Raw genomic sequence first — 27430 nt, 5'->3', positions numbered from 1 at the left:
CAGATAATACAGCACTACCTAATGGATTGATGGGTAATGGTTACAGGTCAGTGTTGTCATGTAACATTGGAATTCCCAGGAGTGCACCATTTAGTAATATGAAAATAATAATTGCAGTTCGGTGTTATCACTTATCATTGGGAATACTAGTGCTACATAGTGGTGCGACAGATCATCGATACATTTTACCATTGCAATTCCTGTAGGAAATGTTTACATTGGAGTTTTCAATGGATTATGAACCCTATGCAAGATTTTTTATAAAATCAGGGGTCATGGCAAAGAGGTGTTTGGGCATGCATGCCACTGGAGCACAGAGTGCGTGGGTAATGAGAAATGTAGGGCCTAATCCCCCAAATTAAGTGAGCATTTTTAGGAGAGTCGCAATATTTGTAGGAGTGCAGTAATTTTACATTTTCAAGGAATTGAAAAGTGCTGGGGAATGAGACTAGCACAGGGACCAAATTTGAGGTGGCATTTTCAGAGGAAGCAAAGCCTTGGACAGGCTGCAGTTCTTTTAAATTGTGAGGATATTTATAAATTTTTGGGAAGGGCACACTGTGGCCTGAAAAGGACTCCACATTTATAGGCTATTTTGTCAGCAATGGGCAAGGAGAATGAACACCAGATGTCAAGAGAGAGGCCACACTCACAGGCCTGTAGGGTGTATGGGCAAGCAAGTCCAAGTGGGAGGAACTAGCAGGAGAGCAGGAAATGGGCAAAAGAAGCTCAGTTAGAGAGTGCACTCAGCAGGCAGACAAAGAGAGCTGAATGTGCCCATAGCAGCAGATTGAAGTGCAGCAAGAAGCACCTGAGCAAGCCTGGGTGGAAGGCCGCAGTTATCACAACAGAGCAGTGAGCAGGTCTGAGTGAGAAGGCAAAGTGAGGCCTATGCTTTTTGCAGGAGAGCAGAGGATGTCCAGGAGAGTCCTGAGCAGGAGGCCAGACTGATGGTAGGAAATGGGGAGTGGGCACACAGGTGCAGAGAGCCCGAGTAGGAGGGCATGCTCATAGGGAGATTTTTTGCCAGGGCTGATACTGGAGCAGGCAGACTTAAACTGTCAGGGGAGTGAAAAATTAGTTTGTACCTCAAGTTTCAGTGAGGTGATTTGAAGCCACAATGTATCTGTTGAGCAGAGATTGGAGCACATTTTTAGCTTGGTTAGAGGAGTAGGGATGAGCACAAATGCGCCACCTAGTGACCACGGGTATGGAGTTATACATAACACTAACACTGAATTGTAAACACTGAAAACTTATTCGACACCGTCATACTGTCTATTACTATTCATTGTGCAAATGTAATTTCCCTTTCAGTTGTAGATTTTTCACATTTTGCCATTAAATGAATAGCATGTAATTAATTCAAAAAATACAATAGCTACCTCTGAACAGTTAATAATGCTCATCCAATATCTGGCTCTGTTAGTTTTCCTCCCAAATGCATCCTCTGTTTAATCCCATGATGTGCATTTCTATAATTAATGTAATTGGTTTAGATAGGGCAAAGAAAAACCACAGGAACTAGGAGCGGGGTTTTGGACTTAATAGTGGTTTCTTCCCCCTTGGGCAACTTTATTGGGAGCAGCTGCTACCAGACAAAGCAGTGCAGTATCAGCAGTCTGTTTCTCATGGGCATTAACACCCACACCACTCACTACGGGAGTTTGCTCTGTAATTAACTCCAGACACAGTTTGCCATTAATAATATTTTATTCTGTTCTGCTAGCTTTGTAAATTGATGGATATTTTGAGCAAAGCAGCACGGAGTTGATTTATTGGTTGCTGCTGGGGGAATTGACCAGAAAGTGCTAAGTAGCTGGTTTTATTGACTGAAGTGTCTTAAAGAGTAAGTTACTAGTCATTGAAATTTTGAATCAGTACGAATGTGCTCTTTATATTGCTTGGGATTACATGAAAAAATGCTGTAATTTCTCTTAAATGTAATCGGTAGTAACTTCAGGTATTTCCTTTGCTTACATCCAGTATAATTTATTTTGTGTTAGTTAAGCTGAGGGACAGCACTGCTGGGAAACAAAAACCTTTTTGATGTTGAGCACTCAGTGTGGACAAAGTACTCCCAGGTCATCCATAACTCAACCAGATGCAAAGTAAAGCTCCTTCTAATCTGCCTCAACCAATGTTCTTCAACTCAATTACACTGCACCACTGTGATTTTTATTTCCATTTAAACACCAGATCTGAGTGTGTTTGGCAATTCAGTGCCAATTTGTGCCAAAATCTGAATACTTGAATGTTAACAAACAACACAAACTACAAAGTGTCCCAGCCTATGCAAACCCGTTTCACTTGGAATCTGCAGAGAGGAGTGGGTTTTAACTCTTGGTTAGGAAACCAGGGCAGGCAGCTCAACCACCTTAAATAAAAGGGTTCTGTTTTAATTGGTGGCAGGTGGGAATCGACAGAGAATGGGGCAGTAAGTCTTTGCAGTTAGTTTATCTGCCAGGCAGCGTTTGTTAAAATTCCCCTGTCCCATCAGTCTGATCTATATTCAAACCCAGAACCAAAGCGTGAAAGGACAGTATGCTAATCCACGGCATTTCGCCCAGTCACTGCATACCTGTTATTGGAAGCTTGAATTTTGAAATAAAGTTGACTAGTTGCTTTAAATACAACATTGGATGGGAATTTTATTGGGGCTGGTTCCATTCCGACACCGTAACTTTGTTGGAAATGTGACTGAAAACCAAACCCAAAACCTTCCTGGTATTTCAGGTGATAAAATCTACCTCCTGGGCTATCAGAGGACACGGGAGGACCATACCTATTTCAGTGAAAAATCACGGGTTTGTAGGCATCAAAATGACCATTTAAGAGAACATCTACTATATTGCATCAGTCCCAGGATGTAATGAGAAACTTCCCCAACAATAGCATTTCATTTTCATTCAGACAAACACCAGAATACTGAGAACAGAACAATGAGCTAAGAAATCCACTTGTATTCTACATATATGATCTGGGTTGTTTTTGTGCGCAAACTTTATATACATAGGAATGCTTTGCCCAATGGGTCACTTTACTTATACTCAATGTCTACATACACGTTTATTATGCTGGATACGACAGAAACTGTCACATCTCTCTAGTTTTAGCTGGAAGACAACTATCTGCGATATCATTTAGTGCGTGAGTAAAAACAAAAATCTCCTGACTGTTACAAATGAAGACAAATTCTGGACAGTGGGTAAGTCAGCACCTGAAGGAGAAAAGTTGATGCTTTCTGTGCGCCTTTCATGAGAATGCAGGTTGGCACCTAAATCATCAACTTTCAGATGCTGATCGACCTTTCCACCATTTTCTATTTTTAGCAGTAAGAATGTGATTTGGCAATTGCAAAGTATTATACAGTTCACAAGAAGGAATCCCATCCAATTGGAACCATTTAGCACAATGCCCACAGTTACCAGCTGAGGATATAATTTTCTCCCATTGTCTTGTCTTGGATTTTCAATCAACCGCAGCAGGGCTTCGAATACTCGGTCATTTCCATATGTTGTGCTAATTTGCTTGTTCATTTCTGCATCAAGAGCAGCTGAAGATGCTAATGCTGTTAAATGTAAAACTATTGAGATTCTATAAGGCTTTTCTCCTTCGGACTTGAACATTTTGTATGCACAGGGTTTGAAAAAAACAAGTTTAATAGCACTCCTTAGTGGATGCCAGTGAACTGACAAAACCAGTATGACATTTCTTATTCTGATGTACAGTGCATTTCAGTCTCACTGATCCCACTGAAGTTCTGCTTATTCTATGACCAGCTTTGTATAGAAAATTGACATTGCTGTTGTGAGTATCCCAAATGCCAATAATTTCCTCCTGTTCATTGTACACTACTTGAAAATTGAGCAAGTGTTAGTCTTATGGTTTCTTTATGAGATGCACCAAGGTATCTGACAGGAAGTTTTAAAAATCTGTATGGTAACATTTCTTTTCTCCCCCAATTTTAGATATCGATGAGTGTTCCTTTGAAAGGACTTGTGACCACATATGCATCAATTATCCAGGAAGCTTCGAATGCTTGTGCCATAAAGGCTATACTTTATATGGACTGACACATTGTGGAGGTTTGTTCAATGCGATGGGTGGCATTATAATTCACATGGACTGAAACTGCAATGATTAGTATAAGGTATCATCCAAATGTTTATGAATACTGAAGTAAAGATTGAAATATTGTGGTGAATGGAGGACCAAAGGCTAGCCAGTGCAGAGTTTGAGAGTGCGGTTGTAAGCAACTTGCAAACGAGTTCTCTGTGTTGTGCATACAGAAGGAAGTGGGGTTAGAAGGGGGCAGGGAAATGGGCTAGTGACAATTGGAAGAAAGTGGTCAGAGATGGCTTTGTCAGTGATCAACACTAGTGAGAGAGCAGGATGGAGATGTTTGGATTAGTGCTCTTAAGGCAGTGACAGGTGCCATGATGGGCCCATCGGAGAATGCAGAGAGAGGCACAGAGGGGATTCAAGTCTGACTCAGTAGCAGGTGAGATGGAAGGCAGAGGAGTAGGGATTTTGAGGGGGGGGGGGCTGGCCTGGCAGTGTGTCAAATACCTGACTGGAGAGATGAAAGGGACATGGCCAGATCAGGGGAAGGAGAGGAGAGAGGAGAGAAAGGCCCAAGTGGAACTTAACGTGGGCCTGGATACAGGCAGCTACATTTTGGATAAGTTGGAATTTGTGGAGGCCATATTGTTTCTCTATTCAAGTTTGTCACTTCAGTATCCCATACTTAAATTATTTTGTGCTGGTCCAGTTGCCTCTAAATGCACAGTGATGTGCGGCTTGTTACTTGGTATCACTGAATCATCAAGTAACAGACTAAATACATCAAGCACATATGTAAGTAATAAAATGGTACTGCTTCTCTCTCACCTCAGGTATGAATTCTAGTCACTGAAATGCAATTCTTTTATCTTCTCAGATATCGATGAATGCAGTATTAACAACGGGAGCTGTGACTATAGTTGTATTAATACGATGGGAAGTTTTGAGTGCGTGTGCCCTCCAGGGAAAAAATTGCATTGGAATAAGAAGGATTGTGCTGGTAAGTAGGATTTTTAAAATGAACAAGATTAGGTGGGCGTCTTTTAAAGTTAACTTGATCAGAGTCCATATTAAAAAGGAATGTTGTGTCTTAACTACTTTATGGCCTTTTTAGTTAAAGGTATCACTGGAATATTTGTTTATACATGGATACATTTCCTAAATCAAATTCATTACTTTTAGTTTAACATTTCCAGGAGCATCATACCAAACGGATGCTGGGACAGCTTCACTAGTTCCATAATAGTGGTCTTGACACTTTTTTGAGCAGAAATTGTTCAAGTAGAATATAGACACAAAACCACTGAAGCATTATTAATTTCTATTCATGGCTAAGGGAGGCTCCAGTGGAGCAAGTAGAAAACTGAGGATAAATAAAATGCTCATTTTTTTTTAACCATTTTGTAAATACAAAAAAAGACTTTTTGGGCTGGATTTTCAGGTCGCTTTTCTAGGCGTAATGGCGAACATACAGCTTTTACCGTCCGACCGGCATATTTGGCTCATAGATTGCGGCGGCGGAAAAACTTACCGCCCCACTCTCGAGTTTCACTGAGATAATGACATCAATCCTCGTGCAATGCTGCGCTAGTGCCCCAGATGCAAATTTCGTCTCTAATGCCTCACTTAACGCCCGCCCCGGGAAATGTCTGAAAAACCAGGCGTTCTCAGGGTGCAGCAGGCGGTATTGGCAGCATATTTAAATGGAGGGATGAGGATCCTATATCGCAGGTCACATTGACTGCAGTGGTTGCGCACATCATGCTGCGTGAAGCTCTGACTTGCAAATGGCACTTTTATTTGCCATTACAGTGTCCTTACAAGGTGAGTGAGAACATTTAATGGGGACAGTAATAGTTCACCAGCATATCATGCTCCATGCTATTGCCAGGCAGTGTCAAGCTAGAAGAAGGGCTCTTGGCCATGTCGGCCCACAGATGCGAGGCGGAAGACGTCTGGGGATGAGGGCTTACCCCCCCATGGGTTTATAGACACCAACACTCATACCTCCAGCTCTCTGAGTTTTATTTATTTCGTTTAGAAATTTGTATAGGAATAAAAGACTAATAGTGGTGCCCCTAGACTTCTGTGAGGTGCATGAAAGCTGTCTTGGTCTATAAAACTTCTAAAGTTATTTTCCCGTTGGGAAATGCCTGAGCTGTGCAGAGCACCTCCCCTTAATGGCACAAACAAGATCAGGAAATGGTGAGCATGAACCTGCATCCTGCATTCCAATCTGCTACCTATAGCAGACTAACATTTTCTCATCTTAGCCCTCTCGTCCTGCAGGTGTTAAATCATGCAGGGGTGCAATTCCATTAGCTCTTCAGTTCTTCCGCCTGACATAGGTGTTATTAACATCTGAGTCTAAACAGTGAGAGCTGGCAGATTATTTGCCTATGGGGAGCATCACTGACGAGCCTGATCTAATTCTCACCTGAGCGGATTATTGGGAATGACAGTTTCTAGTAGAATGTACTGTACGTCATTGCGCGAGAGTGTAGGCTGATGGCAATGGTCAGCTATTGTATTATGTCATCTCGCACAGCTTTAAGAGAAAGAGGAAAAAAGAAAAGTGTGTCGTGATTGATGGTCCAATTCCTAAACACAAAGTATGTTGTAAAAGTTTACAAGCTGCACTGATATGTTCAGTCTCAAAAGTTGTACAGCTGTAGTGGATTTCATCTCAGGGACCTGGGGTTCAGTTCAAATCAAACTCAGAGTAGTATGAATTTCTCATATATCTTATTCAACCCTCTGGTTTCAAATACTAGTTATTGTTTAATTGATTGCCTGTCCCTGGCAGCAACAACACAGTGTTCTTGCCACTGAGCGAACATAAACATAAATGAAATGAACTCCACATCTCAGACTGCACCTACGACCTGACTTTTCAGCCATCAATTTCAGAGGCATGGAGAACAAGTAGCTCTTTCATTTGGCACATAAACAGGGCTGGACAGTGCATTGTTACAGTAAAAAAAAAAGGAGTGAAAAGTGTGGCGATTGTGGTCATCCACTTGAGTGTCGCTCTCTCACAGCTCAACAGAAATGCAAATGTGCCAAAAAAACACTTTACATCTGAATTTTCTTCTATACTGTCTTTTCTGCTAGATTCTACATTTGAATTCCACCTCTTTCCCTTTCACCTTGGAGCTGTATAACTCACCCTTTGGTTATTTCCAATGCCTTCACACCTCTTTACTGCATTTCAAAATCCATTTGCAGGCTATTATGCCCATAACCTCGCACTTTCTGAAATAATGATTGTTTTTGTGCTCTTGATTTAGATTGTTTTCCCTTCCCTCCTTGTTTCCCTCAGTTCTAAAAGGGGATCATATTAATCTGGAAGAAGGGTTCCATCTGATTAGTTGATCTATCTTTATTTTTCAGATACCGATCAATTTTCTGTGTTTTCCAAACACTTTTTATTTCTATTTTAATAGCTGTCTCCTCTTACTGTACTGTGAAATGAGTTAGGACAGTCCCAACCCGGCACAATTGTGCTCCTAATTTAGCACTAATTGTCAGATGGCCGGTTGGGAAATAGAAATTGCCACATTGGTATAGTGAGGTGTTCTGCCAGTGCTGGGGCTGAGACACATTGTTTGAACAGCGTAGAGGGACTTTCACTAGGCATTTCACCATGCTATACATGAAATACTTGATATTAAATACTCAAATTAAGAAGTGTTACATTTCCTTGCACAAGTGTCCCTCACCTTGAGCAGCACAAATATGCCCTATGTTTTAATAAAAGAGGTAGTGAAATGAAATAGATCTACAAAATACCAAGGAATCAGGAATTTCAAGCATGTTTTCATTATTGTATACACACAACCTTACTGCACAGAGTAAAGCATTTATAATCCCAAATCTTTGGCTTTATAACATCAACAGCAACTTGTATTTATATAGCGCCTTTAGCGTAGTGAAATGTCCCAAGGTACTTCACAGGAGTATTATGAGATAAACAATTTTGACACCGAGCCGCATAAGGAGAAATTAGGGCAGTGACCAAAAACTTGGTCAAAGAGGTACGTTTTAAGGAACGTCTTGAAGGAGTAAAGAGAAGTAGCGAGGCGGAGAGGTTTAAGCAGGGAATTCCAGAGCTTAGGGCCTAGGTAACAGAAGGCACGGCCACCATTGGTTGAGTGATTATAATCAGGGATGCTCAAGAGGGTAGAATTAGAGGAGTGAATCCTCTCGGGGGTTGTGGGGCTGGCGGAGATTACAGGGATAGGGAGGGGCGAGGCCACGGAGGGATTTGAAAACAAGGATGAGAATTTTGAAATCAAGGCATTGCTTTGGTGCGACTTAGGACATGGGCAGCCAAGTTTTGGATCATCTCTAGTTTATGTAGCTAGAGTGTGGGAGGCCAGCCAGGAGTGCGTTGGAATAGTCAAGTCTAGAGATAACGAAGGCATGGATGAGGGTTTCAGCAGCGGATGAGCTGAGGCAGGGATGGAGACGGGCGATGTTATGGAGGTGGAAATAGGTGGTTTCAGTTATGATGCGAATATGTGGTCATTTCAGGGTCAAATATGACACCAAGGTTGCGAACAGTGTGGTTATAGGGAGAAATGGATCAACAAGCCTATAAAATTGATTGAATTATGTAATTTGCCGATTATTTTAACAAGCAAAGGTTCATGCTCCTCCCTCTAATTGTTCTGGTTTCATTTTTTTTGCTCATCTTTTATGAGCACCATATATTTGTTTGGGAAGTCCATTGCCTAGTTAATTTCACTTTGTTATTTTTGCACTGATTGTCAGGCACCTTTGCTGACTCGCATGCCAAATGTCACGTCCCTTGTTTTCCTGGAACTGCATGGATAGGTCGTTGGCATCACAGTGTATTGTCAATATTCTAAGATGACGTGTAATATGTGGCTTTTAAACAAATATGTGTTGTGGAGAAATTGATGGCGTATGAAGAAAAACAGGAAGTGAGGTACATGAAAGGCATCCCTCTGTACTTTTAAACAGCATACAATAGTTTGCACAGCTTTCAGATTTCCTGTCTATTAGCATATCAGCCATCACTTATTGTACCACATGCTATAAAGCAGAATTCAATTGGCTAAGTTACATTCACTCACTAACTAAAGTTGGACTGTTGAATCCCAAAGATATGAAACTGGTTCGAAATCCATTGTTAACAACTTTGCAAAAGTCTGTCCCTTCAACTGAATAATTGTAACGCATTCTATTCCATATAGCTGCATTATAAAACATTCACCAACAATTTTCTCCATTTAGAATCAACAGAATTGTTATAAATTCAGGCCTGTTGTAGATACTTCTTGGGTTTGCTGGTGTCTGTTGCCCCCTTAAGCAGTCTGTGCACCTTACTTTTATTAGAATTTACTAATTTTGCCCCAAAACCTATTTGTATTACAGCAGCTTCTCTTCCTGCTCCCACACCGTCCACCAAGGATCTATCCTTGGCCCCCCTCCTATTTCTCATCTACATACTGCCCCTCAGCAACATCATTTAAAAAAATATTCGTTCCTGGAATGTGAGCATCGCTGGTGAGGTAATCATTTATAGCCGATCCCTAATTGCCCTTGAGAAGGTGGGAGTGAGTCGCCATTTCAGAGGGCAGTTAAAAGTCAACCACTTTGCTGTGGGTTTGGAGTCACCTATAGGCCAGACCAGGTAAATGTGGCAGATTTCCTTCCCTAAAGGATATTAGTGAGCCAGATGGGTTTTTACGACAATCCGGCAGTTTCATAGTCACTAACTTTTTATGTTTCAGATTTTTATTCAATTAACTGAATTTAAATTCCCCAGCTGCCATGGTGGGATTTATACTCATGTCTCCAGATTAGTCCAGGCCTCCGAATTACTAGCCCAGTAACATAACATAACTATGCTACCGTACCACACAATGCATCTGAAACCATAACGTCACATTCCACATATATACTGATGACACCCAGCTCTGCCTCACCACCGCCTCTCTTGACCACTCCACTGCATCTAATTCGTCACATTGCTTGTCCGACATCCAGTATTGGATGAGCAGAAATTTCCTCCAATTAAATATTAGAAAAACCGATGCCATTGGTGGGAATTTTTCGGTGGGTCAGCGGGCGCATTCGGTGGTGGGTTAGGTGGGAATTTTTTTTGACAGCTGGTTAGGACCCCGCTGTCAACCCGCCACCACACGCCTTTCCCAGATGTCGGGTCTGTCAGCATTGAACAGGTCCGACACGCAGCGGCAGGGAAAGCAATTCAGGTCATTATGACCTTGTTAACAACCAATGAAGAAGTATTTTGAGCTTACCTTAACATTTTATGAGGTTGCCCATGGGGTCCACACTGCGGAGGTTGATAGTTGTATGACCATAGAATCATCTCATTACTTGACAGCTTAAAATGTGCTATAAAATCTCCCATCTTACAGCTGTTCACTTTCCAAGCTCAGAAGCTGTTGCTTACTGCATTTGGAAGACAGATTGAGTTTTATGCAGGTTGCAAGTGTTTGGAGTAAACTCTCTATCCAGTGTCACCTCATTGGAACAACCTCTCTCACCACTGACAGTTCACCTGCCATCTATTACAACAGCATCGATCCCCTTGAAATTACCTTACCTTGAGCCTCAGAATCCGACCATGATCAGTCCCAATACCAGCAGCACCAACAACTCCACAATCAACTGATGCTGCACAGGACAGAGGGCATCAGCAGCTGATATCACATTGCTGCCAGGGATGGCCGCCACCCCGGCGTGTTTTACTTCACTTGACGCTGTACACCCTGGCTGCCACTTGATGCGCCAGGTTGGCACCACCAACACCATAAACACTACAATGCCCAAGCCATTCCTTTCACACTCATCACTATTGCAGGGGGTACCGTTATGTCTCACCATTCACGACAACTCACTAAGCCACTTCCAAAGGTGCACACAGATATGTCCAAGAACACAAAGTGCTCAAAAAAAAAAAGATTTCAATGTTTGACAGCACATTAACAGAAACTTTAAATGAACATTGCATAAAACACCCTTGTGTGTTGCTGGTTGGTATGATTGGACTAGGATGAGGGTGAGTGTGAGGGGTGCCTAATGAGATGGGAAAGTGATAATGTAGATAGAGAGGGATGGGTGGAGGTACAAGGTAAGTTGGTGTGGGTAAGGATGTGCAGGAGTAGGGTGATGAATGCAAAGTGATGGGGATGTGATGAGTGGCACAGCAGGATGAAGTTAAGTGTGGCATTGCAGTAACATTTCATGATCTACTGAGGTCATTGAAATGTTTGCGCCACTGCAGGCTGGTGCTTCTGACGACATCCCTGCTTGTGTCCTCCTGTGCAATGTGGAACTTGGCTGCATTGGTCTTCTGGGGAGGTCTCTTCTGCCCATTGGAAGGAAAGAGAACCTTCCTGCGTGCTGTGACTCCCTCCATAAGCATGGGATTCTTGGGAGAACATGAGTGCAGGCGTGCACCTTTGTACAGTGCATGTCAGTGTTTGCAGCAGCTCAATGCTGTAGAATACTGACAGCACAACTGTCAAAATTAATTTGCGCATGGTCTCTTTAAGGAAACTGGCTGATGATGCGTCATCAAATGATGTCATCGACCCGCTTCCTTCAATTGGCTAGCAAATGCGCTGGGCAAGCTTAATAAGCCCAATCAGGGGAAAATAATTTTGGACAGCTGGCTGGAGCCAGCAGCGAGGCTAGGACCCGCGACCGACATCGCCCGCCACAGACCCGCTGAGGTAGGGGAAATCTCCCTGGCCAGTCTCTCATTTTCCACTCTTCATAAACTTCAGCTCATGCAAAGCTCTGCAGCCCGTGTCCTAACTTGCACCAAGTCCTGTTCACCTATCACCCCTGTGCCCGCTGACCTACATTGGCTCCCAATCCACAACACCTCTACTTTAAAATTCTCATCCGTGTTTACATAACCCTCTATAGCCTCGCACCTCCCTATCTCAGTATCCTCCTCCAGCCCTACAACCCTCTGAAAACTTCATTGGCGGCCATGCCTTCAGCTGCCTAGGCCCTAAGCTTTGGAATTCTCACCTTAAACGTCTCTGCCTCTCTACCTCTCTCTCCTCCTTGAAGACACTCCTTAAAACCAACCTCTTTGGTCACCTCCCCTAATATCTCTGTACGTGGCTTGGTGTAAAATTTTGTATGATAACGCTCCTATGAAGCACCTTGTGGCATTTTACTACATTAAAGGTGCTACATAAATACAAGTTGTTGTCATATCATGATGTTATTCAGGGATGTAACTATGGCATTATCTTTTAATCCGGAATGGATACTTGTATCTTTTGCACGTATATGGCTTTAATCCCTCTAATGGCAGACCTAGTTACCACTAAACGAGGTGATATGTTTTGTTTCTGAATCTTTCTAACTGCAATAAAAGTCACGATCTGCTATGGTAACTGATGTGATTACTGTTTAATCCTTTGTATGTAATCAATAACTCACTCTCCCTCAGAGGCGGTGAAATGTCTCCGAAATGCAAAGACTGCACGCAAAGTCCAGCTGATCTGCAGTAAGAGTGGAGGAGTAGAGAGCTGCTCTCTGTCCTGTCCATCAAAGGCCCTCTTTGTGGCAGGTCAGTACTCTGTTTTTAAGGATTGTGCAAACACCATGGTGGGGAAGTGGGTATGATTTAGAATGTTTTTGGTGAAGCGGGAGAAACAGATCAGCCATGATCTTAATGGATGGCGGAGCAGGCTCAAGGGGCCTAATGGCCTATTCCTGCTCCTGTTTCTGATGTTCTTATTTGACACAGTAACACAGTAAATCTGTTGACACAAACTGCAAGTTTTCAAGTTTATTTAATATGTATTTAATTTATTAAATGTTAAATGGGGATGTGGGAAATATGTAAGATGATACTTGATGAATAGAGGCTTTAGAGAATGAAATATTTGCAGTAAGAATGTATCTTACTAAATAACATACAAATGATGAATTCGTGTGTGTTGGAATATCCACTCCACCAGTTTTATAAATACAATGCATCCAATAGAAACTGCACCAGGTTGACATTACATCATGGATTCTGCACATCTTAATCTATTAATTTTTAAATATAGTGAGTGGTCTCAACAGTTATTTAGTATTGCACTTTTGGGTGATGCAGAAAGTCATGTGATGAATGTCACAGCGAGGTTGGGAAAAACATAACAACCCCAAACAAGCAAACTGGAATCACAACTCTGAACCCCCTTCCCTCCCTCCTCCAACTGAGCAAGGTTTCACTGCCCTACACTGAGCAAGATTATTGCCTCACCCCTCCGTGAAGCAAGTTTTTTTTAGCTCAGCAACCCCTCCACTAAGCAGGATTCTGGCTGTCAACTGCCTGCCCACCACAAAGAAACTATTTCACCCGTCACCCGCTCCCCCCTCCCACTCCCACCCCCACACACACAAACACACATTGAACTAGTCTTTAGTCCTCACCACAACCCCTGGTAAATATTTCAGCTCCCATCCCACCCAGGCAATGTTTTGACCCTCAACCAGCCCCCTTCCAAACAAAATCTAAGATATCAGCCCTCAGCCCTCCCCATGTTTAATTTTAACTCCACTCCCATTCCACTAATGGACAAGATTTCATCTCTCTTCCCCTCTGTTCCCCCCGCATCCTGCACCCTGGATGCATTTCTCATACCAACCTATCCGTTGGCTGCTAATCCCTTCTGGTCCAACCCCGACTGGCTACATTTCTCCTCCACCAATGGCTGGCTGTTCAATGGCTTAATTCTCTGCTCCCATAGATCTGAGTTTGCCATCCTCAGCCTTTTCTTTTGACTGTGGCACTTGTGCAAGATACCAATAAGAGCATCAAGTGGGATTTAATAGCACTTGTGCTATAAACACACACAGCCTCACTTTAGTGGAGTATTATGGCAACTTGTCCACAAGTACAAAGCTCCAAATTCACAAATGTGTGGTAATTTCCATCCATTCACCAATTTCTTTTTAAAAAGGACCCCTGCACCTGCTGACGTAGTCAAGATGTTTGATTTTATTGAATGTCCCAGCATTTCTGGGTAGAATTTAAGAAAGGATGCGACTAGTGCCAATGAACTGGAAGAATTCTGCGCATGCGTGCAGCCAGTTCGTCACGGGAGTAGGTTCGTTAAAAATGTTTTTTAAAAAGCCAGGAAGGGAGCGGGCTGGTGAGAAAACCAGGAAGGGAATTGGCTGGTGAGAAAACCAGGAATGAAGCAGGTTGGTGAGAAAACCAGGAAGGGAGCGAGCTGGTGAGAAAACCAGGAAGAGAGTGGGATGGTGAGAAAACCAGGAAGGGAATGGGCTGGTGAGAAAACCAGGAAGAGAGTGGGATGGTGAGAAAAACCAGGAAGGGAGCGGGCTGGTGAGAAAACCAGAAAGGGAGCGAGCTGGTGAGACAGTTGGGAAGGGAATGGGCTGGTGAGAAAACCAGGAAGGGAGTGGGCTGGTGAGAAAAAGCCGGGAAGGGAGTGTGCTGGTGAGAAAACCAGGAAGAGAGTGGGATGGTGAGAAAACCAGGAAGGGAGCGGGGCTTCTGGTTGCTGGGGTGCACAGTACGCTTCTGCGCAGCTTCCAGTTCGTTGGCAACAGTCATCTGTTTAAGAAAAGTATCTAAAATGTATTGTGAAGCAAAACACTACTGCTGATCCAGTGACAATGTACATGTGTGAAATAACATCTATATGGAGAGAGAAATTGATAGTTATTTATGGAATAAGTAGAGAAAATACCATGAATACGCAGAAGTTCTTTACATAAACATTGAGTCGAACCAGCTATATATTCACATGTCAAATAACAACCCCACTGCCAGTGAACTTGTTATTTCTTTTTATAGAATAACAAGAAGATGTCATATGCTCTTCTATCTTCTATAGTATCTTATTTACATTACCAGTCAAACCAGACATATAACTAGAAGCAACACGCGTACAATGCAATGTTAGCACTTACCACTATATAAATATACTTTAGAAAAATCTAAAATGTTTGTTGACTTGCTGCACTTGAACAGAGTTTTAAATGGGATTCAAGCACTGCCAAACCTAGTTATTACGAGTTCGAGAGGATTAGCAAGGTAATTAATGAGGCTGAAGATCTCTACTGTCTACAATAAAGATTCTACTAAGTTTAGAGCAAAACATGGGGATGTTTCTAATAACACGGTTCTGCAATATATTTCAATTTCTTTCAAGTAGGTGACATTCTCCAATTTTAATTGAAGCACAGATTTCACAATAATAATGTGAAAATACTCTATAATGTTTTCTTCAGTCTTGTATTTAGAAATCATATGGCACAGAAGGAGGCCATTTTGCTCATCGTGACTGTACAGGTTCTTTGAAAGAGCTACCAATTAGTCCCACTCCCCTACTCTTTCATCAAAACCCTGCAATTTTTTTCTATTCAAGCATATATCCAATTCCATTTTGAAGGTTACCATTGAATCTGTTTCCACCACTCTTTCAAGCAATGCACACCAGATCATAACAATTTGAATTAAAGCTTGTGTAAGCTGATGGTGCAGCAAGTTTATGGACCAACGAGAAGATATTGGCACAACCAATTGGGACACAGAATGAAAATGAGGTTGCGCTTGTTCAATGGAAACAGATAGTGATCACACAGCTGTTTCTGTGAGTGATTTGCGGCCAGTACACACAGACTTACATTCTTTCATACCAATCAAATCCTTAATATGATCAACTCAGTTATATTGAACAAACCCTATCTTAAATAGAGGCAACAATATGAAGATGAGGATATATTAAGTATTCACTGAACATGGAAATTGGCTGATAAGGTAGTGGTCATTACGGTAATGGCTTCAAAAGGGGTTTTTGTGTAAAGTAAGTGTACACTGCCTCTCGGTTTTAGGACCCCAGCGAAACTATGTTGAAAATATTGGTGGGAAAGTCACCCCGGGTGGATATGCTGATGATGGGAAGCCAGTTCTCCTTGCACTTCCCCATACAGTGAGTTCCCAATCTCACAGGACAATCTGGAAAGGCAAGGAGTGAATGTGAGGTGCTTTTCTGCAGTAGAGGACAGGGGAAGTGGAATAAAGTAGTGTGTACCTTTGTGAATAGCCTGACAGAAAATTGTTGTGGGGCTGGAGAAATGTTACCCGGGGTCCTTATTTTGAATGGAGAAATATGGAGGGACCCACTGATTGTAGGAGGGGCAGCAGTAGCAAGGCAAGTAGCAATTAAACTTAATAAATTGGAAAGGTAAATAAAGTTCAAGTTTCATTTATGCATCTGCTGGAAAAAAGGGGCTTTCATTTCTACTATCCATCTTACTGTAATATACAATCTTTGTCTTCATTTAGATTCTGAAAACAGCTATACTTTTAGCTGTGGAGTTCCAATACAGCCAACAAAATCCTCACAGAAGCGAAATGCAACTCTACCCAGCTGTGCAGGTAAACTTTTCAAACAGGGTCAGTCTGAAATAAAGTAATGCAGTATACCACTGGGTAGGTAATGTTTCACTCCTCAGTTTTCATTAACCTCATTGTTCATCTAACTGAGTTGGAATGGCATTTCTGTTTTTCAATTTCAGTCTCTCAATACTTAAGATTTTATTGTTTTACTTAACTTTTGGACTTTAAAATAAATACCACAGAACCATAGTGGCCGCAAAACTCCAGCCTTTTTAACAGAAGTAAAAATGCACTTCTCTCAGTACTATAAACTAAAGATTACAAACCCATAATATTGGCACCAACTCTTCAACATTCAATATTCCCAAACCCTTGGAACTTGGTATTGTCTGAACTAATGTCGACGTATTTACTGAGGCGTACGAAAGCATGGGCCTTACGCTAAACATCCTTAAGACAAAGGCCCTCCACCAGCCTGTCCTCACTGCACAGCACTGACCCCCAGTCATCAAGATCCATGGCGCGGCCCTGGACAGTGTGGACCACTTCCCATATCTCGGGAGCCACCTTTCAACAAGAGCAGGCATCAACGACGAGATCCAACACCGCCTCCAGTGCACCAGTGCAGCCTTCGGCCACCTGAGGAAAAGAATGTTTGAAGACCAGGCCCTCAAAACTGCCACCAAGCTCATGGTCCACAGGGCTGTAGTAATACCTGCCCTCCTGTATGGCTCAGAAACGTGGACCACGTACAGCAGAAATATCACCACCGATGTCTCCGCAAGATCCTACAAATCCCCTGAGAGGACAGGCACACCAACATCAGTGTCCTCGTCCAGGCCAACATCCCCAGCATTGAATCACTGACCATACACAATCAGCTCTGCTGGGCAAGCTGCATAGTTCACATGCCAAACATGAGACTCCCAAAGCAAGTGCTCTACTCGGAGCTCCTTCACGGCAAACGAGCCAAAGGTGGGCAGCGGAAACGCTACAAGGACACCCTCAAAGTCTCCCTGATAAAGTGCAACATGCCCACTGACACCTGGGAGTCCCTGGCCTAAGACTGCCCTAAGTGGAGGAAGTGCATCCGAGAGGGCGTTGAGCACCTCGAGAGCCGAGAGCATGCAGAAATCAAGTGCAGACAGCGGAAGGAGCATGCGGCAAGCCAGTCTCACCCGCTCCTTCCCTCAGCGACTATCTGTCCCACCTGTGACAGAGTCTGTGTCTCTCGTATTGGACTGTTCAGCCACCAAAGAACTCATAGCAACATAGAAACATAGAAAATAGGTGCAGGAGTAGGCCATTCGACCCTTCGAGCCTGCACCGCCATTGAATGAGTTCATGGTGGAACATGCAACTTCAGTACCCCATTCCTGCTTTCTCGCCATACCCCTTGATCCCCCTAGTAGTAAGGACTACATCTAACTCCTTTTTGAATATATTTAGTGAATTGGCCTCAACAACTTTCTGTGGTAGAGAATTCCACAGGGTCACCATTCTCTGGGTGAAGAAGTTTCTCCTCATCTCGGTCCTAAATGGCTTACCCCTCATCCTTAGACTGTGACCCCTGGTTCTGGACTTCCCCAACATTGGGAACATTCTTCCTGCATCTAACCTGTCTAAACCCATCAGAATTTTAAACGTTTCTATGAGATCCCCTCTCATTCTTCTGAACTCCAGTGAATACAAGCCCAGTTGATCCAGTCTTTCTTGATATGTCAGTCCCGCCATCCCGGGAATCAGTCTGGTGAACCTTTGCTGCATTCCCTCAATAGCAAGTATGTCCTTCCTCAAGTTAGGAGACCAAAACTGTACACAATACTCCAGGTGTGGCCTCACCAAGGCCCTGTACAATTGTAGTAACACCTCCCTGCCCCTGTACTCAAATCCCCTCGCTATGAAGGCCAACATGCCAATTGCTTTCTTAACCGCCTGCTGTACCTGCAACCTTCAATGAAGCAAGTCTTCCTCAATTCCGAGGGACTGCCTATGATGATGACTATGATGCGTGTGCCTGTCTCGAAATGTGAAGTTGCTACTCCAATCACTTGAGTGGACGAATGTTCATTCATGCTACTGAGGTAAATTAATCTGATTAATGCAATGTTTACAGGTGCATGATAGGCTCCAGGAATATGAGATCTGTAGAATTTACACCTAACCTGGTGTGAATCGACACTCTTACTCCAGGTAGCAGGCAGAGATCTGTCGCATTGACCCCCCTGAAGAATTTTACCATCCAGAAGCATGGCTGGAAAGTGAGATTCCTCCTGCTCACACAATGCACTTTGTGTCCCTAAGAACATTGAGGACATTAAAGTTCATTCTAATAAAAGAGCAGGTCCACAACTACGTGGAATAAGTATTGGCACCCCACCAGTGTGAAAACCATGCTGAAGAGGTTTGGAGTGGAATCTGCAAGATTTTCTTGGTTATGAAAGTGACAATTTATAGTGATATAAACTAAGTGGCAGGACATGTTACACACAAACTCATCAAAAGCCCAAACATTTAAGCAAACCAATGACAATTTTGCAAAATGATATACAGACACAATGGATGTGTGGACTTATTGCATTAGGATGGACAATGCGGTGTGCATTGTTCAAAATGTGAAGAACAATGGATACTTCAGAATGATTGCAAGATACTAACCTAGTTTTGCGGATTAGCATATTTGTTGGAATAGTCAGGAAAAGCCTGCACCATAAAATACACCACAAAGATTGATGGTAAATCAGACTGAATGCGTACCACTTTGCAAACTTTCCCTCTTCTTCCCCCAAACTACCCCTTCGGTGGTTTTGATTTTAATACACAAGGATATACAATTACTTGTTCACCACAAGAATGCTGATAGGGGATCTTGTAAGATGCTTCAATGAAAGGATTTCCATTTAAAGGCCTTTCTTTAGATTTTTCCAAGTACAATGCTGCGCACAGTATTTGCTGGTAAGTTTTGAAGATGTGCATGAAGAAGCGTACACACACAAAAAGAAAGACTACATAGTCCACCATCCAATCCTTCCCACAAATCATATACAATCTATGTATTGTGGGCTTTATCTTCCTGTTTAATCTGCTGAGGGAAAGTTCTGCATAAATACTCCCGACCCCAAAAGTAATTGAGGAATATTCAAGAGGTAATTTGATGAATACTTGAAGAAAAAATATTAAAGTATTGGGGAAAGAGCAGGAAAATGGGGCTATTTTAGCTAGCTAGTGTGGAGCTCGCAATGGCACAGGTTCAATGAGCTATAATGGCCTCTTTCTCCGTTTGAATTTATATGATTCTATTCATCCTTGGCTTACTGTTTTTCACAGATATTCTTTGCCCAATGGTCTCAGCAGCAGAGGACCATTGTTTCCCATGAAGTACTTGATCATCTAAGACTATACTTAGCCCTACTATAACCTCCAATCCCATTCTCAACCATATTATTTATCCCACTTGTATGTGCAAGAGCTAACTGTTATACATATATACTATAGATATACTCTCTGTGTAGTCACTGTATAGTTGCATAAGATGGAGACTTGTTTACCGGAGGTACCATCAACAAGGTTCACACTGTATACACCATGCTGGCACCACCAGAGGGTGCAACTGGTGGAGGCCCAGGGGTCACCTGTATACCACAGATACCCAGGTTTAAAAGGGAGTCCACCATGTGGTATCCTCACTCTGAAGTTATAGTAAATGGACTAAGGTCACTACAGTCGAAGTACAATACTTTGCCTCGTGGAGTCATTATCAGAGCATCTAAAGACATAACACGAACTAACATAACAGCTGCTGCTGGAAGTCTGTCCACATCTTTGCAATGCTGTGGGACAACAAAAGTTTCAATTCAGTCATGTTAATTTAAACCTATGTCCTCTGATTCTGAAGACATCCATTGTTTGTTTCAGACCCTTTAGCACCTCCAATAAAACAAAAAGCTAGGTTCAAGATCAAGGATGCGAAATGCCATCTTCGACCACGCAATAAGGAAAAGATTAAGGATAACCTGAAACAAACTATATCAGGTATGTTATAGTCTTGTATTAATAGGAATAGTGATTGAGTCATTCTTGTACTGATAAGTTTAACCATGTACCTGTATAGGGATAAACCAGGATCATACAGGTACTGACACAATCCAATATCTTTTTGTCATTGAGAACCCACTAGTTTAATTCAAAGGCAGAATTTATAATTATCTGTCAAATATTGACTGAGGCTGGAGTGATTTTTGAAATCAAAAATATAAAAGGAAGCAATAGCTTAATCGTCAATAAAAATAGTGAATGAATAAAAATAATGGAATGCACATGTGGCCCTGCCAATCCTAATTCCCCCAGTACAGCATCATCCATTACTATGGATTCACAATATTTCAGCTAAAAATCACTTAATTATCTCTCTAGTGATGAAGGTATTGATTTCAATGCTTGGCTACTTAAAACATATTAATCAAGTTATTCTTTTACAAAATCAGGAGATGTTTAAAATCATAGGGCTGGATTTTTGGCTCCCTTGCGCCTCTGGTAGCACTCTGGAGGGGCGGAAGAGGGTATCTGAAGGCGTTACGGTGGGTGGCCAGATTTTACCACCTGGCTGGCAAATTCGGCTCAGGATTTGCGGCAGCGCAAAAACTTACTATCCTGTCCTCTCGTTTCAATTAGATCATGATGTCAATCGGCGTGCAACTCTCCGCTAGTGCTCCGGCTGCAAAATTGGGCCCTAAGTGACGCCTGTAAAACCAGGCGGTCCCACGGACCACTAGACGGCATTTGCCGCGTATTTAAATTGAAGGAGGAGGATCCTAAATTGCAGGTCACATTGACTGCTGCTGCGTGAAGTTCTAACTTGAAAGCAGTAGTTTTATCTGCCATTACAGTGTCCTTACAATTTCAGTGAAATAATTTAATGGGGCATTACTAGTTCACCAGCGTATCATGTTCTATGCTATTGCTAGACGGTGTCAGGATAGAAGAAGGGCTCTTGACCACAGATGAGGAGAGGCCGAAGACATCTGGGGAGGAGGGCTTACCCCGCCCCCCCCTCCATGGGTTTACAGGCATCAACTCTCATACCTCCAGCTCTCTGAGGAGCAGTGTGTGAGAAAGCTGCGTTTCCAAAAGGAAGTGCTGACAGAGATATGCCATCTCCTACAGAGAGACCTACAGTCTACCAGCGCCAACAGGATTGCACTGCCCATCGCAGTGAAGGTGACTGTGGTGCTGGCCTTCTATACCTCTGGCTTCTTCCAGGCTGCAGCACCTCTCAATCCACAGCACGCGCTGCCTTTACCATGTCATAACGGCTCTGTACACCCGTAGAATGGACTTCATAAAGTTCCCAATGAGCAGGGAGAGCCAGAATAAGTGGGCATATGTGTTTGGCAGAATTGCGGGATTCCCGAGGATTCAAGGAGCCATTGACTACACACACGTGGCCTTGTGAGCACCATTACTCAACGCAGAGGTATTCGGAAACCAAAGGGATACCATTCTCTAAACGTGCAGCTGGTGTGTGACCACACACAGCGCATCCTTGCAATGAATGCCCGCTATCCAGGGAACGCACATGATGCTTTCAACTTGTGTGAGAGCAGTGTCTCATGATTGTTTCAGCCACCAAGGGAACGGTGCAGCTGGCTGATCGGGGACAAAGGGTACGTGACACCCCTCCGCAACTCCACCACAGAAGCAGAGCAGCGCTACAATGAGAGCCATGCAGCCACCTGCAACATCATCGAACAGACAATTGGGGAGCTCAAGCAGCGATTCCGATGCCTGGACCGCTCTGGAGGTAGCCTTCAATACTCCCCTCAACAGGTATCTGAATTCATTGTGGTGTGCTGCATGCTGCACAACTTGGCCATCATGAGGGGCCAGGCATTGTCAGTGGGGATTGCAGCCCCACCTCAGGAGGAGGAGGAGGAGGATGATGAAGAGGAACCTGGCGAAGCCCCACATGGACAGTCACCCCATCCATGGGGGAGGCAGCGTGGAGATGCTGCCAGACCAAGAGCCGCACATCGCCAGCTCATAATGGATTGGTTCTCTTGAATGGAGGAAGCTAAAGGATGGAGTTAATACTGGCTACGCTATGTGCCACCATAAAGACACATCTCCGGTGAACTTTGGAAGGATACACAAGACACCAATGGCTAAGGGTCAAAGTCACATTTCACTGGAATAAACAAACACTCCACTCACCAAAAAAAACCATATAATATACAACGTTCTGTTGTAACGCACTCAACAACAATGAAGTACATTAATTCCTCTTACCTATTTACAGGCGGCATAAAGAAAAATCAGGGCATCTCCACAATGTTGTCCTGCACTTTAATCTCTGAATCAGACTTGCCGTGAGCTTTGCTCTCCCTACCCTTTATCCACTCGCATGCCTACTGCTCCTCCTCAATGAGGCCTCAGTGCTTACAGCAAGGCTGCTTGAAGGCTGCTATATTAGTGGCCAGACAGTGTGGACGGCCTACAACAATGCCGTGGACCAGCTCTGGGCCCGGTATTCCCAGCCGCAGACTGCTGCGCCTCAGCATCGGCGGCAGCAGTCTCTGATGGATCAGGAGTGGACCGCGCTAGGTGCAAGGTCGGAGAATCAGTGATGGGAGCCGGAATGCTGTCATCTTGAGGAAGGACAGCACCTTCCATTTCCTGGGGATCACTGATACTCGGGGCTGAACTTCAACATCTGGAGCACAATGTGTGATCACAACTTGCTGGCCTGCTTCAGCACCATCACAGTGGGGAACAGAGAGGATGGCATCAGTCAGTGATCGCATGACATCACCTAGCTGGAGTGTAGCTTGTGCCTGCGATGCGATCGTTGCTACCACGTCACCCATGGCATGCGCCATCCCCGCTGGGACTCCACTGTTGCTGCTGGAGCCCATGTACCTCTGTGAGCGGGGAAGGATGGGCTCGCTAGAGTCCTCAGATGCACGGGCAATACGTGAGGTGGCCTCCGCCATGCTCACAGCAAGTGTGTCTATGCTAAGCGGGACCCTACCCAATGCACCCTTGAGTTTGTGGTGCATTTCCCTGTTCTCCATGGACATAGCCACCAAGCCCAGGTCCACGTCTGCCTATCTCTGAGCAGGACTACTGTCCCGACTTACTCTCCGGGGAGCGGGCCTCTGAGCTTCCCCTCCCGCTGGATGCTGCTACAGGCCACTGAGGCCAGGAGCCTCAGAGCCGCCAAACACCTTGAAATTACCCTGCTCCTCCGATGTTGTGTCCCCACACGGTGGGACTGATGAAGTCCCAAGCTCAGGGAGCACACTATCCTCCCCTCCATTGTCATCTCCCACGTAGCCAGATGTCAACGGCTCATGGGAAGGCTGCTGCGCTTCTGGCTGGTCATATGTAAGCACAAAGCAACAGACATGTGGTTAGTAGCAGGGGAAGGGGCAGGCAGAAAAGTGAAAGGTGGCATTGGATATCTATATGTAAAAGGGCTAGACCATTTGATATTAGGGGTCAAAGAAGTCACATCAATCGCAAATGCCACTCACATACCATCACTACCTGTAGGGGGCTCGGCCTCGCCGCCGGACACCGCGTGAGCTGGGGTGCCCATGTGGGCCAACACTCTCTGCTCCACCTCTGTCAGCTCCTGCAGATTCAGACTGTCCGCCTCCGGTGTGATGCTGCTCCTTCCGATTGTGCGATAACTCTGCCTCAATAAGAGCAAGAAGAAGGGTTGAGTAAGTGTCCACCTTCTCTTGTGCCACATGTGTCTTCCATAGTTCAATAGCTGCCACTGTGCGGAAGTACAAATGTTTTCAGTTCAATCTGTGTGGCTGGTGACTGAGCATGTGGAAAAACTGGGAGGAGGTGAGAATAGGTAGCATAGCAGCTATGGGTGACATTTGGACAACGCATATCAACAATGAGAGGAATGTGCGAGGATGGTTGACAATGATTAGCAGGACAAGGGAATATGTGCATCCTGAATGCAGAGGGCCTGGCTGGAGAAGTGAGCCTGCAGCTTTCAGGTGGCTTCAACAACCCACACCATGGTCTGGAACACATAGAGAAGGGGTCGCTCCATCAAAGACTTAACATTGTGTGAGACACTGATCTTGCAACCATGGCAGGGCTACATAAATGTGAAGGGTACTTATTGCGGCATTGGTGGCCGTTCTAACCACCGTGTCTGCCCCTGACACCTCCTGGGCTATCTCCTTCCATATCCTTTTGAACACACTGGGCACGGGCCTCCTTCCATCCACTAGATGCAGTGCAGGCCACCTCCTCTCTATGGCCTGCACTAATGCCTCAGCAGCCACTGCAGAGAAGAGGCATGCTCTCTGTCTTCCTTCCTGCTGCGCCATGTCTCCCACTATGAAGGAAGTGGACCAGTGCATCTGTGCATGCGCAAAGGAAATTGCCGCACCCTAAAGTTTTGCCTGCGCCCAGGAAGATTTGAACGCGTCTGCGCAGGCGCAAAATGTAGAGTTTTCTAAATGCCACGATTTTCAGCGGAAAAACTCGGGTGTGTTACGCCTGATTTTGCACCCCCCGATCATTGAATCTCACTTTCTGCCAAATTTTGCAGACGAAGGCGCAAACTTTTTCCAAGTGGTATCAGGACTGCACCGCCATCATTAACCGAAATCTTAAAAGCCGAAAATCCAACCATTTATGTAGCCCTGCCATGGTTTTCCTCTGCAAAATTGAAATCCATGTAAAAGCATTTTCATTTGTCTGCACATCATAAATAAAAGATCAAATCTTAAGTATGACATTGGGCCCGAATTTGCTGTCAAAGTAATGACAAGGTTAATGACTCTCATCGTTATTTATGGGTAAATGGTACAACAACTTCAAGCGAGGAGCAGATGTGCAGTTAAATGTGAATCCAAATGTTGCTGTCCAATTTGTGCCACTCCGCCATTAGCTTCACAAAAACGGCATCTCTCACTTAAGCCCATTAAACTCACCACAGAAAATTAAATATTGTCATTATAAGCATAAGTATCCTTTTAACAATATGATAATTGTTAATGAAAAATTTAAAATTTAAAATTTAATTTTTTTCTTACTTTTCCTTTCTGTCTCATTTTTCTCTCTCAATCCAATATTTCTTTCCCTTTCTTTATTTCTCTATCTGTACGTGATTTAACATTGAATTCACCCTCTTTAATTCACCCTCCTTCTCAGTCCTTCCTGTGTTTATTTCCCAATCCTTAAATCACATTGGTTGAGGACACACCCTGTTGGTTGCCCTGTTCATTCAGGTCCCAGATGCTCTGTTTCCCAGATGCCCTGCTCATACTTTCAGCAACTTACCTTGCAAAATGTCTTGAACTAAAGGGTGCAGGTGCAAGTCTAACTAATGGCAGACACCATTAGATGCTCTGCTACAGCAAATTCTGGCCCACTATTGTAAAGAATATGATGGACATTCTTCTGATTTTACCCAAAACAAGAAAAAGGTAAGTAAAACCCTTTTTTTACAAAGACAATGGGCTGAAATTTTCTGGAGCGGAAGATCCCGTGACTTGCTCAGTTCGTTGGACTTTGTCCTGCACCCTTCAGCTCAAAATATGTTTTGCCCTGTAAGTTGCTAGACATGCAAACTGGTAATGGTGGATCGAGGGCAACAGGGTATCTGGGACCTTGGTGAACACGATATCTCCTTAATCAATGAGATTTAAGGATTGAGAAATAATCAGAGGAAGGACTGAGAAGCAGGGTGAATTAGAGTGAGTGAATACAATGACAATCAAGTTCAGGAAGAGAAATAAAGAGAGGGAAAGAAAGATTGGATTGAGAGAGGAAAAAGACAAAGGAAAAGAAAAAAAAATTAAATTTGACATTTTTCAAATGCCCAACAACAATTCACTACCTGAAGGAATGTGACTCCATAATTTTAATTGTTCACTTTCTGGGTCAGAGAGGTTGATTGGCAGTCATTAACAATTATTCCGCTGTTAAAAGGGTACTTGCACTATTAATTACTAGACTTCACTTTCTGTGGTGAGTTTAATGACCAATTAAGGTGCAAATACAGTTTCATGAAACTTGCAAGGAGGTTAAGGGCGAGATGGCATATTCGTGAAACTAATGGCAGAATGGTGCAATATGTGGCGATTCGCTATTGTGGTGTATGTCTTCCTCACCACAAGTTGCTGGCCGATTTGCACATTAATAACACATTACATTGTTCACACACTGCTATTTTTTCAGTAAATTCCGGCCCTTGTTGAGTTACAAAGCATCCATTATATGCAGATCTGAAAATATGATAAATCTTTCAACTTCAATAAAAGCCTCCCAATTGAATCATTACACGAATAGGACTGTTCTGTCGTTTGAAGAATTTGGAGTGCACATTTTCCGTACATTGTGGTAACCATTTTCAGAGTCTAAATGCATCAGACACAATCAATTAAATAAATGCTGCTGCTAATAGCATATCATTGTATTATAACAGTTATAAGAGTCACTGACTGTTTGGTTAGATTCAAATTGTACTTTCCAAATCGTTTTTGTTCATTGATGTAGCATTTTAAAATGTACTTTTATAAATTTTATTCAAAGTTAACCTCTGCAATTTAGTTGTTAAGCTATTGCTTTCTGAGCCATTTTCCTACTTACAGTAATGCGAATGATGTCTGGTAGTGAGTTACAAGGCAGTAATTCAGTCAGGCAATTGTGATAAGTGTTTCTAAACATCTGCAGAACTTCGAGATTGAGTTACTGCCTTAATGTGTAATTACTGGCTTCTACCTATTATTTTCCTGTATCCTGTGTGACTGCATAACAAAGTCCACCCCTCTCCTTCAGGTATTAGTATAATGCCAAACATATGTATGCCTTCAGGTACAATGTCACCTTTATCTGTATTATCCTTGCACCTAAGTTATTTAAAAAATTCACTGAAGAACAATACTGACCTCTCTTCAAAAAGAGCATGAATAATAAAGCTTTGAGCTTTATTCGCAAACGCTACTG

At 43.3% G+C, this 27430-nt stretch overlaps 1 protein-coding gene across 2 annotated transcripts in view; it reads left to right on the top strand.

Annotated features, from left to right (window-relative positions):
- Nucleotides 1-27430, top strand: part of scube1 (signal peptide, CUB domain, EGF-like 1) — a 413776-nt gene that overhangs the window by 340833 nt on the left and 45513 nt on the right. For both annotated transcript variants that reach the window (XM_070901675.1, XM_070901674.1), the window contains 5 exons: nucleotides 3972-4088; nucleotides 4943-5065; nucleotides 12536-12655; nucleotides 16397-16489; nucleotides 20366-20482. In XM_070901675.1, coding sequence (XP_070757776.1) covers nucleotides 3972-4088; nucleotides 4943-5065; nucleotides 12536-12655; nucleotides 16397-16489; nucleotides 20366-20482 — 570 coding nt within the window. The remainder of the gene's footprint in view (nucleotides 1-3971; nucleotides 4089-4942; nucleotides 5066-12535; nucleotides 12656-16396; nucleotides 16490-20365; nucleotides 20483-27430) is intronic.

The sequence above is a fragment of the Pristiophorus japonicus genome, chromosome 15 (genome assembly GCF_044704955.1).
Source record: "Pristiophorus japonicus isolate sPriJap1 chromosome 15, sPriJap1.hap1, whole genome shotgun sequence".
Taxonomy (NCBI): Eukaryota; Metazoa; Chordata; class Chondrichthyes; family Pristiophoridae; genus Pristiophorus; species Pristiophorus japonicus.
This window is presented reverse-complemented; position numbering and strand designations above follow the sequence as displayed.